The sequence below is a fragment of the Macadamia integrifolia genome, chromosome 6 (assembly GCF_013358625.1).
Source record: "Macadamia integrifolia cultivar HAES 741 chromosome 6, SCU_Mint_v3, whole genome shotgun sequence".
Taxonomy (NCBI): domain Eukaryota; kingdom Viridiplantae; phylum Streptophyta; class Magnoliopsida; order Proteales; family Proteaceae; genus Macadamia; species Macadamia integrifolia.
Genome location: NC_056562.1, coordinates 26,853,713 through 26,870,907, shown reverse-complemented (window position 1 = coordinate 26,870,907; position 17,195 = coordinate 26,853,713). Strand labels below are relative to the sequence as shown.

General features: G+C 38.3%; 1 protein-coding gene and 1 long non-coding RNA gene across 2 annotated transcripts; one reads left to right on the top strand and one right to left on the bottom strand.

The window, feature by feature from the left end:
• Window positions 1–1,475: 1,475 nt before the first annotated feature.
• Window positions 1,476–7,011, bottom strand: LOC122081219 (transcription factor UNE10). The gene is made up of 6 exons (XM_042648241.1): window positions 6,570–7,011; window positions 5,761–6,484; window positions 5,380–5,487; window positions 5,219–5,284; window positions 2,449–2,805; window positions 1,476–1,689 (listed from the first exon to the last, which is right to left on the bottom strand). The coding sequence occupies exons 1-6, from the start codon at window positions 6,677–6,679 to the stop codon at window positions 1,606–1,608; spliced, it is 1,449 nt and encodes a 482-aa protein (XP_042504175.1). The 5' UTR covers window positions 6,680–7,011; the 3' UTR covers window positions 1,476–1,605.
• An 8,621-nt stretch (window positions 7,012–15,632) lies between these two features.
• LOC122080722 lies at window positions 15,633–17,120 on the top strand. Its single transcript, XR_006140879.1, has 4 exons — window positions 15,633–16,028; window positions 16,095–16,129; window positions 16,354–16,431; window positions 16,698–17,120. It is a non-coding gene; the product is annotated as an uncharacterized LOC122080722 (long non-coding RNA).
• Window positions 17,121–17,195: the final 75 nt, after the last annotated feature.

Below are 17,195 nucleotides of genomic sequence, written 5' to 3'. Positions count from 1 at the left end.
GTTGAATCAGAATTGGACTTGGCAAAGTTAGATCTTGTTGCCGGTTTCAATTACTTGAACCGTGATCAGCTTATACCCCATTTGTGGGTAGAGCAAAAAGTTCGATGTATGAGAAAAAATGCATGAAAATCTTCTGCAACAATTGCACCGGTGCTATGAGCATTGGGTGGCTAGGAGCCCCTTGGGGTGTGTGCTCGAATGCTCTCAGTCATTGAACGTTCACTGCACCTCACCGCTCACTGCAAACAATTTGAACAAAAAAAAAAAAAAACCCCAACATTTGTCTAATCTAAAGCATTATTTGCATTGTCTTTAGAGTTTAGAGTCTCTTACCCATCCCAAGCTACGAGGCTCAAAGAACAATTAAGTTGGCTAAGATTTTCACAGTTTTCTTCTGTTGGTGTTATCGTTGTTCATGGCATGTGTGTTTTTTATTTTATTTATTTATTTAAATAATTTGAGCATCTTCTAGGCAAGCCCAAAGGATAGGTTGCATCAGTTTAAGTTTGAGCACTAATAAGGTAAGATTCTATAGTTGCCCATGAAAGCATAATCCACCATTTCTGACATAATCATAATGATTAACATTTCCGCTGACTCTCATACATTGTTTTCAAAATATTTCTAACAGTTCTATTCTAATGGCTATATTTTAACGGTTCTTTTTCAAAGGCTAGTTTTCTGTTCCTCTATATATTTGTATATAAAAAAAGAAGGAAATTTGAGGCCAATGTAACTTCTTATGGCGGGTGATTCCCACTCTTGGATCGGGTGAGTTCCAATATAAATTTAAGGTCCTCTTGTTATTGAGTGAGTCCCCTAGTCAACCCAGAGTTAAGTGGTCCTTCTTGACCTTAGAATTAAATAGTCTTCTTTAACCTTTATTATTTTGTACTTAGTTTCATATTGACAATAAAGTTATTTTTATATATATTTATGGTGTTAAATAACACTACCTCTTAGTGTACCCTACGTCCATACATATGGAAAAATAGAACAGGGCCGTGAGTACCTAATGTACCCTATGCCCCTCTTCCAGTTATCTTATGCCTCGCAACTCTGTACAACCACTTCTCCTCTCTACTTAGTTATAACTTACCACAATTGTTATAACTTACCAAACTCTTCCATCTTGTACCCCATCTTGTACACACATATTGGGAGTAATAACTCCAAAGAGTACCACAATACAACCAGCTCTTCATTGTTTGAGTGTGGCTTACCTACTTATGGGGACCGAGCTGGACATTAAACCACTACCTGCCAAAGCATGTGTTCTTTCAGAGGAGGGTAGTTCCAACCATGATCCTCATCGAGTAGTACCTCCCAACCTAATATTTGCTAATTTGAAATTCGTCTTCAATATTGACTTAATTTGATTTAAAAGAGGGCATAAGAGGGAACAATTGAGCTTAAGTTTTAGTAATTTTTATAGAGAAATTGCATATGCAGTTACAAAGTAGGATAACAAGGTATGGAACTCTGAATTTCAAAAAAATTCATTTCACCTACCATCAATGTTCAACATCTAAAGATGATCAAATAATGCCAATTACCATATACATATTAACTTGAATTATATAATACTGCATGGGTTGTAAAACTTTAGGTCTTGGCATTGGAAGTTGGTGGTGGATGGAATTGTTGAAACAAGGCTGCCATCCTACTGTAAGTATCCATCGTCATTGGCTGCAAGGAAACAAACATATATATAAACATGAGCTTGCACGAGGAAAAAACTTGTTTTAATCAAATTTGGTGAAAAAGAGGTTATAATCTTATTTTTCTAACCTTAGTATAAATAAACATATAATAGTATGCTTCTTCTTTCAATAAAGGTAAAATCTTGTCATTTCATATGTGTACTTGAAAAGCATGCAAGACTAAAGTTATTGTGAATGATATAATGTAATCTTTCAAATTATTTCAAAAATTCTTTTTTGTCATCACTTAAAAGAGTTATTAGGAATAAAAGAAGAGGCAATCAAAATTAAGAAGTTGATATTACAACTTCTTAGTTACAAAAAGAGGCACCATTTTTTTGTTTTTTTGTTTTTGTTAACCAAGGTGTCCGGACCAGCTTACGCGCACCTCGACTAATCCTCGGGGAGATTAGCACAACAACCCACCGCCATGATCTCCACTTAAATCGCAGATGTACAGATGGGGAATCGAACCTAAGACTGTGCGCCTAATCCACACAATCCCCAGTTCGCCCTAACCATCTGGGCAACCCACGGGTGGGTATAGAATAAATAAGAAAACACACACACACACACTCACACAATGTGTACGACAGGGTTCGTTCTCATGACCTCCTCCCCTGGGTATCGGCTCCACAAGCCGAAGCTACCACCACTAGGCTATCCTAATGTTCGTAAGAGGCACCCTTTTAGTGTATTAAGACAAGAAAATAAGATGGAAGGTAATTATAATCAATGTTGCTACCTGTGACTGGCAAGCGAGAAATGAGGACAATGGATCAGGCATAGTTGCATTTGAGGTTGATAAGCGATGATCACCGGAAACGTCCCACGAAGCTAAAGGCATAAAGGCAGCTGGAGGAAGAATGGGAGGAATTCCCGGCATGTTGGATCGCCCGATCATATTCATATCCATCACACCCATCCCTATTCCCATTCCCATTCCCATGCCGGCCATCTGTGCCATCATAGACATTTGAAGCTGTTGTTGCATGGTCATTGGCAACATCATTTGTGGTATCATCCTACTCATCATCTGTACTTGAGCTTGAAGTTGCTTCAGATATTCAATCACTTCATCTAGCATTGATGCTTTATCAGTCTATGACAAATAAAAAACAAAGAGATAGATATCATTATAATCACTCTCCAAAAAACCAAAGCTTCAAATGTTGAAGTAAGGTATTAAGAGTAAGTGTCTCTCAAGAATCATGTATACTGGACTTCAGATAGGATGGTAATGTCTTTTTCACTAAATTGGGAAGAGAGAGAGAGAATGTGAGATATCAAACATACATGTGTAGTTGATGAAGTTTCTCAGTTGTTGGATTGATAAGGTACCTTCTAAATTTGTAGACATCAAAATTTTGTGGCTCATTTAAATTGTAAGGCCACCATGTATTGGACTCTTCTTCTTGTGTGTTCGACAATAGAAAGAAAAACTTAGCAAAAAAAGGGGGAATTAAAAAATAAGGGAGACAGTTCTTTGAACAAGCAGCATAGAAGAGTGCATCAATGAAGTGCGACAAAACAGTATTGTATATCATTAGAGGTCATTTTATATGAGGAAGAAAGAGATAGACACATAAGTGCGCTAATGTACCTTATCCAGTGGCTCAAAGGACTTTTTTCCAAAAAATAGATATTCAACCTTTTTAGAAACTATCAAACAACATGTCATGTGCCAGGTAGCATTTCACGAATGGACCAATTGTTTTTTTCATCATCAATTGAGTGAATCCCGAAGATAACTATTAATGCAGTTGGCTTGAGGCTAGTAGAGCTTAGCTCCCAGAAGTTTTCGAGTATGAGAAGATCTCCTGTTCCTCAACTAATCTAGAGTCCACAAAACCTTCTACCCCCAAACCTAAACCCAAACCCAAAACCGGTTAACTCAAACCCCAACAAAAGGAAAATTGAGTGAATCCACTACCATTGTCAAAGTTGAATAGAGTCAGTGAGAAAAAACACCCAAAGTCATTCAAAGACACCAAAGCTGAATACCATTATTGTCCAAACACCCAGACAGGCCATATCATACAAATATATACAACCTCTTATGGCCGTGGCTGTACTTGCTTGATCTCAATGCTTCCAAACATTGGTGTACTGCGAACTGGGTTTGATACCATTTGTTACCAACACAAGGTTACTTGTAATACACTCCATTTTCTCAGTGTCAGAGCCCTTAATACTGAAACTGGTACCACAACTTGTCAACTGCATCATCTCTCCATCTCAGAACCACAAGATATCCGACAAATATTGTCCCACATGGTTCCAAAGTCCAAACAATCCAAACACAAGAACCCACTTGGATGGTTTTTCATTTCTGTGGTTCTCACTGTGCCTAACAGTCCTTTCCCAATCTGTCATTTCAACAACTCATTATTTTTATTATTATTATTTTTTAATTTCATTTTAACAACTTCCCCTGGATTTTTTTTTTTTTTTTGATAAAAAAAAAACTTCCCCTAGCAAGTATGTACATTATGTGGATTATAACAGGTAATTTCTATCAATTTCCCTGCAGTCACACTATTTTGTAGTTTTTTTTTGTCTTTTTTGAATAAGCAAGAAAAAATTATATATGTGGTTACCAAAATTACTAGGGCAGTTGGTATTAGACGGCAAGGGAAGGTTGGATTGGGTTGAGTTGAGTTCGATTGGGGTGGAACTGTGAAACTGCATCAATGAAAGTTGGGAGAGAGATAGATTTGTTTAGTAAGAATTCATATTTTATGAGGGAAGAGTGTCAATGTTGAATCCATAGATCATTGTGTGAGAAGACATGAAGAAATTCCTATTCTAGCATCATAAGATATTTTTTCTTAAATATTTTGTGAATTAATCTTTGTATAATCTTACTTTTTTTTGTTAAGAGGTTTGTGTCATATTATTGTCACCATCCTATTATGATACATAAAAGACAAAAATATTTTACATGTAAGACAAATTATCACTACAAAAGTGTGCTTTATTTTAACTTAGAACTTGTCCCCAATGGCAAAACCGTCTTGATAACATATATAATATATTTTAATCATACTTCCAAAAATTGAAGTTAAAAAAATAAAAACAAAACTAGAGTTGAAAACTTTTTTATTTTATTTTATAAAAACTAGAATGAAAAATCACACTAATGAAAAGGTGAGAGACAAATTGGTTGTGTAAAGACCCACATTTTATTGATAAAAGAAAGTGGCAATATGAATCTCATGGCTCATCATGTGAGAGTAGAAAAGAATCTCTACTCCCGAGTTGTGGGGTATTTTCCCAAATTTTTTTTTTTTATATTTTGAGTAAGTTCTCTAATGAAGTATTAGCATGACCAATGAAGAACTACTAAAAATTGCATGTTTTACAAAACAAAAAAATAGAGAAAAAATTTCAATGTCTTATCTCATGAAATTTCGACCTATCAACTCCAGTTGAGTAATGGGTGACAACATTTCTCTTATCACAGTTAAAATTAAGGGTAGGTTGGGAGGGTGAAGAAGAAATATAGATCATACCTTACTGGAATTTGGGATTAGCTTCTGCAAAGTCTTCATTCTTTGGTTGATCTTATCCCTCCTTTTCTATATCATGAAATATATTACCATTCATTAAAGTGATCATGGTTCAGTTTAACCTTTAACCAGAAAAAAGAACAAACAAAGAAGAAGAAACTTACCCGTTCAGATTGATTATGGATGGCAGCAGCTCTGCTTCTCTTTGTTTTAACCGAAGATTTGCCTGATTGACTCTTCTTCCTCTCTTCTCCTTCCCCTGACTCTCTCTTCTGAAAGTTATAAAAGAACAGATGAGAAAAAAAAAAAAGGAAAATTCTTGAAGTTAAACTACACGGAAGAACTTATCCTTGGGCTGCTCAATGGTTACAACAAATTGGGGATTGGGTGAATAGGTGCACGATCCCAGGTTTAATTACTATATTTACATCTGTGATTTAAGTGGTGACGATGGTTTGATGTGTTAGTCTTCTCGAGGATTAGGCAAATTTCGCATAAGACCCAGAAAAAAAACCACACAAAAGATAATTAAAATGTCAGATAACCTGATTTGATCTGCTGTGACAGACGGAATCATGGTCGTCGACGGTGGTGGGTTTCGTAGAAGACTGCCAAGGCTTCCCGGAGCTCGTGTTATCACGGGAGCCCAAGGAAGTGGCGTCGAGTTCAACGTCGCACGTGTCGAGCCTGGCATCTTGCATGCTAACGCTAGCGCTAGCGCTGTGGTTATTGCTGTTTCCCTCGTGTGCAGTCGTACCGTTCACACGTGCCACCCTGGCGCGTTTCCCAGCGAGTGATATTTGCTTCCCTACTTCCGGGGGTGTGCCGGCCACACTGCAGGAACCGACGCAGGTTCCTATTCCGTTGTTGTCCGGATTGGGTACGTGAGATGAAGGGTCATCGTCAGCGGCGGCGGTGGAGGGGATTGGAGTTGGGTGGGAGCAAGGGACCATGGCGTCCATGGTGATGGGGTGAGGCGGGGCGGTAGTGGTTGTGGTGGTGTGGTGGGGATTGAACCAAGGGTGGGTGGCGGCGGCGGTGGCGTTGTCGCAGTGGGGGACCGGTGAGAGGGACTTGGAAGGGAGGAATTGAGCGGCCTGGTCAACGATTGATTCCAGGGTGCCGCCAGCGCGTGGCTTTTCAGACCAGGAGGAATACTTGGAGGAGAGTAAGGAAGGGATGGGTCTGGTAACGATGCGAGGGTGACCCAAACCCTGTAACGCAAGCTGGCCGTTAGCCCATATCAGCTCTGCTACTTCGTAATCTGACCTGCACCCACCACCAGTCCACTACCATCATTGACACCCAATAAGTATAAAGTAGAGATAGAGAGAAGGAAAGTGATGAAATTTACGTGGGATCGTCGGCGGCGGTGGAGTCGGAGTTGGAAAGGGCATGGAGAGTGAGCCTAGCGGTGGAGGAGGGGTTGTTATCAAGATCCCAGCTTGGGACGCACTGGCTCATTTCTCTGCTTCTTGGAGAGCTCAGCCTATATTTATGTATGAGTAGTAACTGTTCTTACAATTAGGTGCTTGACGGAGAAGTAATAGTAGTAGTTGCTGCAGCAGTGGTAGGCAGTAGCAGTGTCCGTGTCCAGAGAAGCAGCAATAGCTGCTTTACTTAGTTTTGCTTTCGTTTTCATCTTTAACAATCATCAAAGATGATATAATATGCATAAGTGGCTTACTTTTGAACATGTCTCTGTGCGTGAGTGTGTGGTTCAGAGGGAGAGAGGAAAGGAAAAGAAAGAGACGGATGCTCGCAGAGGCAGAGGCAGAGGCAGAGGCCCTGGCCCTCTTAACCTTGTCACTTGCTAAGCCCTTACAACTCCACACATAAAAGGAATTAATCTTCTAGGTTCGTTTGAAAATATTTTCGATAGGAACATAAATTTTCATTTCTATAAATAAAAATGAAATTGAAGATGTTTGATAAGTCATATTTTTAGAAGTCAATAGTAATCAACGAAAGAATGATCAGGAGTCATTTCCAGAAACGGCGACTTGTTTCGTCTGGGTCGTTTAATGAATCATAAATATGTATAAATTTTAATTTCTATTTCTTAAAACAAGTAAAACGAAACAATTTTATCAAATACTTTTTGTTTCATTTCTGGACACAGAAACAAGTTTCTTGAAACATTATCAAACGGAACCTTAGAATTAAGCTTTTGTATATGCGAGAAATAGAGAACCCCAAGGGGCTACGACCTTCACCTTAAGAAACGTGTGATTTGAGTTCGACTCTTCTTATTTTCTTGGAATCATTCATACAAGATGTTTAGTACTCTTCATTGCTTTCAATGAAAGTTGAATGATTTTCATTTGATCCATAAATGACCTGATCCATTCGTGGGTCAGAATGGATCAAGAGAAAAAGAGAGACCTCGAATTTGGCTCATGGATTTGGGTCTCGATATCGGATTAGCTATATTGGCCATATCGTATCAATATTGGTTAAGATCGATTTTGATCACTGAACAATCTAAGATTGGGTATAATATCAATATCAAGGTAAAATCGTCAAATAAATCTAACTTTCATGAAAAAATAGAGTTAATATTGATCGATACAATTGATCCCATATGATATCATATCAATTGAGGCGGATACCAATACCAATATCAAGAACTAACTCCTTGATTAGAGTCGGGCCTACCATGGGCAGATCTATCATGTGTGTCGACCGGATGAGAGAAAGAGAGAGAGAGTTTTTGATGAAAATCTACCTATACTACCGCTCTATCTTATCTAAAGTGGTGGTGGATCGAAGAGGATGTGGAGGAAGTAAATAGAGAGAGTTTTTTGATGAAAATCTACCTATGCTACCGCTCTATCTTAACTAAAGTGGTGGTGGATCGAAGAGGATGTGGAGGAAGTAATTAGTGAGCAACGAAGGGTTGAGATTCGTGAAAGAAGTAAAAGAAGGTTTTTCTGATTAGACATTCTTACGGACATGATTGGTTAGATTCCGATTGGACTTTGAGAGGTCTTTTTGCAGTGGAGTAGTGGGGCCGTATGGCAGGGAGGGAAAATGAACAGATGAAACGACCTTTCCACGTGGCCTCACCACAGGGGCTTTTCGTCCGTGTTATCCGTTGATGACTGAGCACGTTTTGCTTCGGTCAAACTATATATAACAGCACCGGCCAGTGCCGTCAAAAGGGTACAGAAAATTTAAGGCTATGTTTGGTAGTGTACTCAACAACGTATCCAACCTGTGTAGCTCTTGTCATTGAGTACGTATTCTGGATCTCATCTGGATCTCATGTGCGTCACTGTTGAAAAGTCATCTTTTTAAAGTAGATTTTTTTTCAAGTAGACATTTAGTCATGATTTCAGTGTACGGTATCGGATCGGATATTATTCATCTTTAAAATTAGGGTAATTTACAGCGCCACCCCCTGAAGAATGCCAATATTAGAGGGACACCCCCTCTCTTTCACCAAATTAGACTCGGACCCCTTGCCGTCAGTCATCGTTACAAAATATATAAAAAATGCTAACATCAGCAATTCAAAATTTTCTTAAATACCATTTTGCCCTTAAAATAGGGAAATACCAAAATTGCCCTTCATGGTTGTATTCTCAAAATCGATTGAAGATCCCTTCCGCCACCGCCGCCTCTGCTCCATGTCCGCTGCGTAATTCAAAAACTCATGAAGACTCTCATTCCTCCTCACCACCTCGTTTTAAACCCTAAAATTAACTCTGCATCTCTTCACCACCTCGATTCTTCGTCCTCCTCCCGACCTTTCCTCTTTTCTGTCCTCCATGGGTTGTGGAGGTTCGAAACTTGAAGGCGACGACGATACAGCTCCTCGAGGACTTTGCCCCTTCCGCCGTAGAATCGATGAGATTAGGTAGTGAAGGAGCAGTCGCACCTTAACAAAGGACCCCAGTGCCCTCTCTTCCAAACATCTATTCCATGATGAAAGCGAAGAAGGTCATCACCAAGATCAGACCACGAACGCCACCTACTGCGAGATCCGAAAAAGCGTGTCCTTCTCCACCGCCGCCGCCGTCGCAGCCGCCTCTGCTCCATATCCACCGCCGACAGATCCGGCCTAAATGCTTTGACGATTATACAGAAGCAGTGCGATGCGCGATGGGACAAGAAACAACGGCTCATCGAGAATTTTGCAGCGGTTCAGGCACCGACAATAACGACGCAATAAGGCTTTCTTTTTCTCTTTTTTTAAATCCTCTTTTTTGTCAGCGGCTCAGGTCCAGCAATAAGGTTTTATTTTTTGTTTTTTAAATCCTCTCTTCTTCTTCTCTAGCTCTTCTTCTTCTTCAGGTCAGCAGGACGGTAGCAGCTGTGAGCCGTGTTCTTTTTTTAGGAAGCTTGAAGATTTTGGAGCCCGAGGCTTCAGAAGAATCACAATAGGGTAGGGAAGAGAGGAGTCCTGCCGCCGCCTCTGCTCCATATCCGCCACCGACAGATCCGGCCTCATCGATCCAAATACCGGCGATGGAGATCCGACGGAGAAGATAATCGAAGGTTGCATTTTTTCTCCTTTTTTTCCTTCAATCTGTTCGGAATCTGCAGTCTGTGGTGGTCTTGGTTGGAAATCCGGCAAATTATGGCTGAGATTTGTGGTTCTCTGTATTTGAAAGCTTCACTGTAATGTAAAAATATGAGTTTTTCAATAGCAAGGGTATAATGGTCATTTTAAGTCGACACTTAACAGTGACTGACGATAAGGGGTCCGAGTCCAATTTGGTGAAAGAGAGGGGGTGTCCTTCTAATATTGGCATTCTTCAGGGGGTGGCGTTGTAAATTACCCTTAAAATTAATATAAAATTATATCGATATACGAATTGAATGTATCACGAAAATCTATTTTTATTTTAGGGAAAAGGACAGGTATTTTATTTTAGGGAAAATGACAGGTATGCTAGCGTAGTACCTAAGAATTATGAATGCTAACGGCATTTTGACCGTAGGATTTGATCAACATGAATTGAACCGTTGGATGGAGAGAAGATAAACAAATTTTCAATGCACGGTTGCAACACTCTCTCTCTCTCTCTCTCTCTCTCTCTCTCTCTCTCTCTCTCACCAGAAAAAATCATTCATTCACCGGATCCAGCCGGAGAAAGCAAAGTAGTTGGCACCGCTGCTGTTGTCGATGGCAGCGGCCAGCGGTACTATCTGGTAAACGACAGCAACTACGGCTGCGGCGGAAGCGATGGCGGCGATAATAGCAACGGCAGTGGTACTATTTCGTGATTCCGATCAGCGCCGTTGGGCAACGACCGTTGCCGTCGCTGTTATTGCCGCAGTCACTTCCGCCGCAGTCGCAGTTGCTGGTACCTCTGCCGTTGCCCAACGACAGAGGTACCAGCAACTGCGACTGCGGTGGAAGTGACGGCGGCAATAACAGTGACGGCAACGGTACTATTTCGTGATTCCGATTGACGCTGCTGGGCAACGACAGCTCCCACATCAAGTCCGTCGACGGCAGCGGCATCTCTCCCTGCTTTTCTGCATCTTCCCTGCTTTACTATTTCGTGATTCCGATCGGCACCGCTGGGCAACGACAACTCCCACATCAAGTCCGTCGACGACAGCGGCATCTCACCCCGCTTTTCCCTCTGCCTGCTCTATCCGTGATCCCAAAAAAAATTGTCACTGATGTACTCTCTGCAAATCAATAGAAGAAAGAAAAAAAAATTTGTCGCCAATGTTCTCTCTGCAAATCGATAGAAAGGGTTGCCGCAGCCGCTGTTGCCGCCGTAGTTGTTGCTGTTGTTCAATCTGCACTTTGCAAATCGATAAAAGAAAGGAAAAAAAAAAAAAAAAAAACCCCAACTTCGCTTTCTCCAGCTGGTTCCAGTAAACTTTTTCCTGCGAGAGAGAGAGAGAGAGAGTAAAGGTGTTGCAATCCTAAATTGAAAAATTGTATATTTTCTCTCCATCCAACGGTTCAATTCATGTTGATCAAATCCTACGGTCAAAATGCCGCTAGCATTTTTAATTCCTAAGTACTACGCTAGCATACCTATCCCTCTCCCTTTATTTTATTTTCTTAGAAGACAAGTTTTGACCCCTTGTTCGTATCGGTTTCTTGATTCAATATCGGCATAGTATCAATATTGGTGACTAACAATCCAATAACTCAAACCATGGATTTAGTGCATGGTATAGTATCGGATCTATATTAGCCATTTGGAAACGAATAAGTAATAATATGGAATGGCTTGGATCAAAAGTTTAGTCATGAATACATGATCGGCTTGCATTGATACCAATCTGAATATCCCAATATGACCGATATAATCTCAAAATCAAAATTGATGACTTAGGCCATGTTTGCAAGATAAGAAGGGAAAGGGAATAGGTTTTTTTTTTTTTTTTTGCATGTTAAATGGAGAATGGATTGATAACGTATTTATTCATATTCCATCCTAACATGATATGAAAATATGTATATTAAATAGGATAATATAAAATAGTCGTATTATACTTGTATTAAAAAAAAAAAAAAGGGTATGATTCTCTATTTGATTATTTGCATTAGGGCAATAAGAAGAAAAAAGTGCATGAAAGTAATACTAATTTTGAAATACTTTTTATTTGAATAATGCAATTTTAATCACTTATAAGAGATTTACTTCCAAACTTAATAGAATGATATTGTAAAAAATTAGATTTAAAAATTAAATAAATAAATAAATAGAATTATTAAAGTACAATTCCCCTTGGCATAGTGGTTAACCTCCACGCAAGCAAGTTATTCATTTATTTTGTAGCATGAGAGTGTAACAATAATCTTATAATGCAATGTGCAATGTGTCCTATAATATTGAAATAGGGTTGTATAGAACTGTCAGAAGTGTTTCTAATAAAGTGATCTTCAAACGTCGTAGAATCATTTCTTAAATTCAATTACCAAACACATTTCTACCCCTAGAATCACTCACCCATAATGGAATCATAAAAATAAAATAAAATAAAATCTATTTCAGGACCACTCTTGCAGAACATAAATGTTGTCAGACAGACCTAATATGTCATGATCATGATTTTAGTTCATTCTTCTATATTCTATGTAGAACCCTAAAGTGCTTTAATTATCTGCTTCTAAAATATCTAGGGAGACAATTGATGGTAATATTAACCCTCAAAATAATGCAAAGAATTCAAAATTTAATTACACTTTTTTTTCTAACAACGAAATTCAATATTTTGTGCATACACGAAGAAGAAACCAAACAAACAATCATACATAATACAAAAAAATTAATATGATTCAACACAAATGTCACATGAGAGAACTAATTTTTTTTTTTTAAATAAGCTTGAAAAGCTTTCTACATCACTCTTCACTTCACAAAATGATCTTCTTTACTTATGTCTAGGCAATACAATTCTCCAGAGAGTTAGTTGCTGATCATAATACCCACCCCCTAGTTGTTAGTGATTTCCAGTAATCGATTTTAGGTTGGGATGCGAATAGTAACATATATAATTGCTTAGTCACCACAAGCCTTGATTGCTTCAGGCTCCGAAGGAGTTCGTGGTGCCATTTACATAATGAGATTGAATTCTGTCGCTTGACAGCATCTTCAACCAGAAAGAATTGTAGAAAGAAACAGTTTTAGACTTCCAAAGAGAAAACCAACTGATTTGTCACTTCTGACAAATGGGTTTTTTCTAAAGAGATATTATAAAGAAAATCCTAATTTTACAGAATTAAAATTTTATCCATTTACATGTAATGGGTCCAAAATTCAACTCAAACATATACTAATCAAATATTAACTATATGGACGATTACAGTGTATCTTTTTTTTTTATATATAAAATATCCTTGTTTAACTAATATCTCATAGAAAGGGTGGGTCCCATCAAGTTTTCATTTGTAATGTATAGTTACTACCTTGTTCAATGTTTGGTAACCGATAAAAGAAAAGAAAATAGTATAAAATACAGAATAACATAAAAAATAATGATTATATAATAATTTTTTATTTGTTCATTTTTTTTCCTCAAATTCAAAAATTTGTGGAAATTTTCTTCTTTTTACTTTTGTTTTCTTTTCTTGATTTCGAGACCAGAATCATGAGTTTCTAAGTTGTGGATAATGGTAAATTAGTGACAAATCTATAATATCCTCTAATTACCTTAAAAAATATTTTTCCTTGAATATTTCAATTCGTAGATGGCATTCTCCCTCCACAGAAATTAGGAGAGAATTTACATAAGAAAAAATTAGCATGAAAAAAAAAAAAGAGTATAATTTTGATTTAACCAAGGGTGATGAGAATAAGTCATCACCAACTATGACACATAAGAGATAAAACCATTCTTCATATGAAACAAAATACATCAATGAAATGAAAATAACTATTTTCATTATTCAAAATACCCCTATTATACATAATTTAAAAAAAAAAAAACCAATTTTCACCAATGCCAAGTTCAATATAATCAACCATGGTTACAACCAGCCAGACAAAAATTAACACATATATAATGGCTATAGTCAAGGGACCGAATAATGACAATAATTTTTTCATTGCTCAAAATACCCCTATCATATGGAATTTTTTTAAGAGTAAAATTATCATGTGAGAAGATTAGACACGCCTCTAATTTTTCTAATTAAAAGTTGAATAAAAAAATGGCTAAAATGAGAGGGGCATGAGGATCATTTCCAAAAGGCAAGGAAAGAGACACCTCATATTGGGATTCTCTCCAATGACTCTTCCGTCAACAATTTTCTAAATAAGCACATGCATGTTTAAAATTATATATCGACCATCTAAAATTACGTGCATATGTCTAACAGAAGAGGATTGAACACGAGCCCAATCCCCACAGCATGCTAGCCTTTTTCCAATTATTATATGAGATTTCAAGTAAAACAACTTTGCCGGTTCCAAACTTTATTATAAACAACAGTGGTTACACCAATCATGACCAAAACAAAAAATGTGACCAAGAATGGTAACAATCAAGGGTCCACCAAATTACCCTTTGGTCATCTCTATCTTGCAATTAAAACCATGCTCCACTTTTTTGGTACATGCCCGGAGATCAATATTAGAGATTTAGAGACCTAAGAATCCAACGAAAACCAGCGATTATATATACATGAATGGATCAATCGATCAATCATTCACTCACAAATAAAAGTAGAAATGCCCTGAAAGCTGAATTAGATATATATTTCAATGATCAAACTGATCATTGATCAACCACCCCCACATGTACTGATTTAGTGGACGTAAGACGACTGAGGGGTCAAGACAACACGTTTGGGACCCTTTTGGAGAAAACTGAAAGTCATATAGTCTCACCAAATTAATGGCATTTGGCGTACACTAAGAGGGGTGAGGGGTGTGTGGGGGCACACATATTCCTTCTCCGTATTTATCTATTGTGAGCACGGTTTGAAGAATTGGATTGAAATCAGGCCTGTACGATCTTGATTTTTGATTGATATTGTATCTTTAGATTGTTGGGGATGAAGGGTAATAAGGTTAAAAAAATTAATTTGGATTGATATTGATCTTGTTCGATCTTTAGATCGATTCTTAAACCATGCTTGGGAGGGAGATCGTTGCATGCGTGGTCCTTGCACCATGGTGGGGTAGGGTAGGGTGGTCAATTAGACTTTTTTTATGTTTGGACGTAGATGTTTCGATTCTAATATCTTAAACTATGCTTGGGAGGGAGATTGCTGCCTGAGTGACACTTGCAGCATGGTGGGGTAGGGTGGTTCTTTCACTTTTTCTTTATTTCGACATAGGTGTCTCGATGCCGATATCTTAAACCATGCTCGAGAGGGAGATTGCTTCCTGAGTAGACCCTGCAACATGGTGGGGTAAGGTGGTTATTTTGGCTTTCTTATGTTTGGACATAGGCATCAACCATCAAATAGCTAGACCGCCTTCTTTTTCCCTTACCTTGTTGGTTTTCCATTGCAGCTCTCTCTCTCTCTCTCTCTCTCTCTCTCTGGGCAAACCATGGTGGGGATTGAAGGGGTAGCGGTGAGACAAGCTGGGGATGAAGCACAAAGCTAGGTATCAATGAAGAATTCGACTCTCCAATTCTTAATCATCTTATTCTTTCTGTGCACATGACTTTTATATATTTTTAAAATCTATTAGTTGTGAAAATTTTTTAAAATTCAAACCTATTTTATCCTCTTAAATGCCTTAAACTTTCCCACAACCGTTAGATTTTGAAAACACACAAATATCACACGCTCATAAATAATCGGACAACAATTGAAAAAAGAGCCGAATCCCTCAATGAGTGGGAGGGGATCCCAAGTCTCAAACTCAAGACAAAGAACCTCACCCCTAGAATGACGGATAGAATGACCTCTAGGGCGCAACTAACTTCGTTAGCCGAGCCGCAGAAGTCCAAATCAAATTAAATAAGGTTCTGTACTGTAACGTTCTGAAAAATGGGTTCTGATGTTTTTTTATTTTTTTGAAACAGAAATGAGGTAAAACCTGTATGGAAGCCCGGTTCAATTTCTTGTTTTTTTGAAATGAACCGGGTACTTATGAGACTTTTGAATCCTTTTTTTGGAGCAAGAAATACTTGCTTTTCACTTTCAGAATTGATTCTGAGCAAAAGGCGCCGAAACATATGTAGCACTTAAGTTATGAAGGGTAAATAGGGAAATTACCCCCAAAACATAACAAAAGGTATGTTTCAAGGGTATTGTAAACCCTAACCCCACTTTGCACTTGGAGAACATCTAGAGAAGAGAAGGAGAGAAGAAGACGCGAGAAGCAGAGCTGAAACGAAGAGCATCACCATCTTCGATCTGCCATCCATCTGCGAGGTGGGATGCGTTCTCTCTCTCTCTCTCTCTCTCTCTCTCTCTCCACTGATTTTGCTTATTTTGCAGGTTTTTTGTTGTTCCAGCGAGTTTGAGCCTTCAAGGTTCCTTTGTGCACAAAACTATATTGCAAGATCTCTCTCTCTCTCTTTCTCTTTCTCGTTCTCTTTCTCTTTCTCTCACTCTCGTTCCCTTTCTTTCTTGATCTCTTCTCCCTCTTCCTCTGTGCCTTCATCTCTGAAAAATCTAAACTTTTTCACTCTCTGTGGGCCTTCTTCTCCTTCAACAGCACTGTTCTCCCTCATATGTTTCTTTGACGTATTTGCAGGGGAAGCGAGGTATTGAGAAACATCCTTTTCAACTTCCTGATTTCATTGCTGCCACTGGGATTGAAAAACTAAGACAGGTAAGCAGATATGAGTGAAAATTGCCGATTTTCATTGGAATAACTTGCATCTAGATGTTCTTCCCATTACCACTGTTCATAGATCTTTGCTGGGTTGTATATATTGAAAGGTCACTGTGTTATTTTGTCTCTGTGCTCGGCAATTAAATCACAATGGATAAGAGAAAAAAGGAATTGTAGAGAGAGAGAGAGTGCGGAAATTCCAGAGAGAGAGAGATGTGGAAAAAAAGTTGGAACTAAAATTTCCCTATTTGTTCACACTGCAGAATCTTTTATTTGGAAATTTGTTTGGAGGGCTTCACCAACAACCGATAAATTGAGGGAATATACATTAACCCTCTTTGTCCGATGTTGTCTACATTTTGGAACTTTGAAACATCTCATGTTGTATTGTAATTGCCTGTCACCTGTGGCAATGTTCAGTTATAGGAGTTCAGCCTGGTTTCTTCACTAATAATTATGTCAAGAAGGTTGTTCATCATCTTTAGACTCTACTGCTCTGGACATCATTGAACAATAGAATTTTTTTTAAGTGCAGCTGCAGTTATAATGCATCAGATTTTTATAGCACAAAATCATATTGTTTATAGAAATAAAGGTACCCATCCATCCATTGTTATGCATCTCATAAACAATGGCCTTTAGAATGCAAATTTTCAACTCTTTTGATGCTTTCCAAAACTGCAATTGAGCAGGACAGCAGTACTTTGGATTTACCACTGATGCATGCAGCAGCGATGAGAATCTTTGGTGATGGGCCTAAT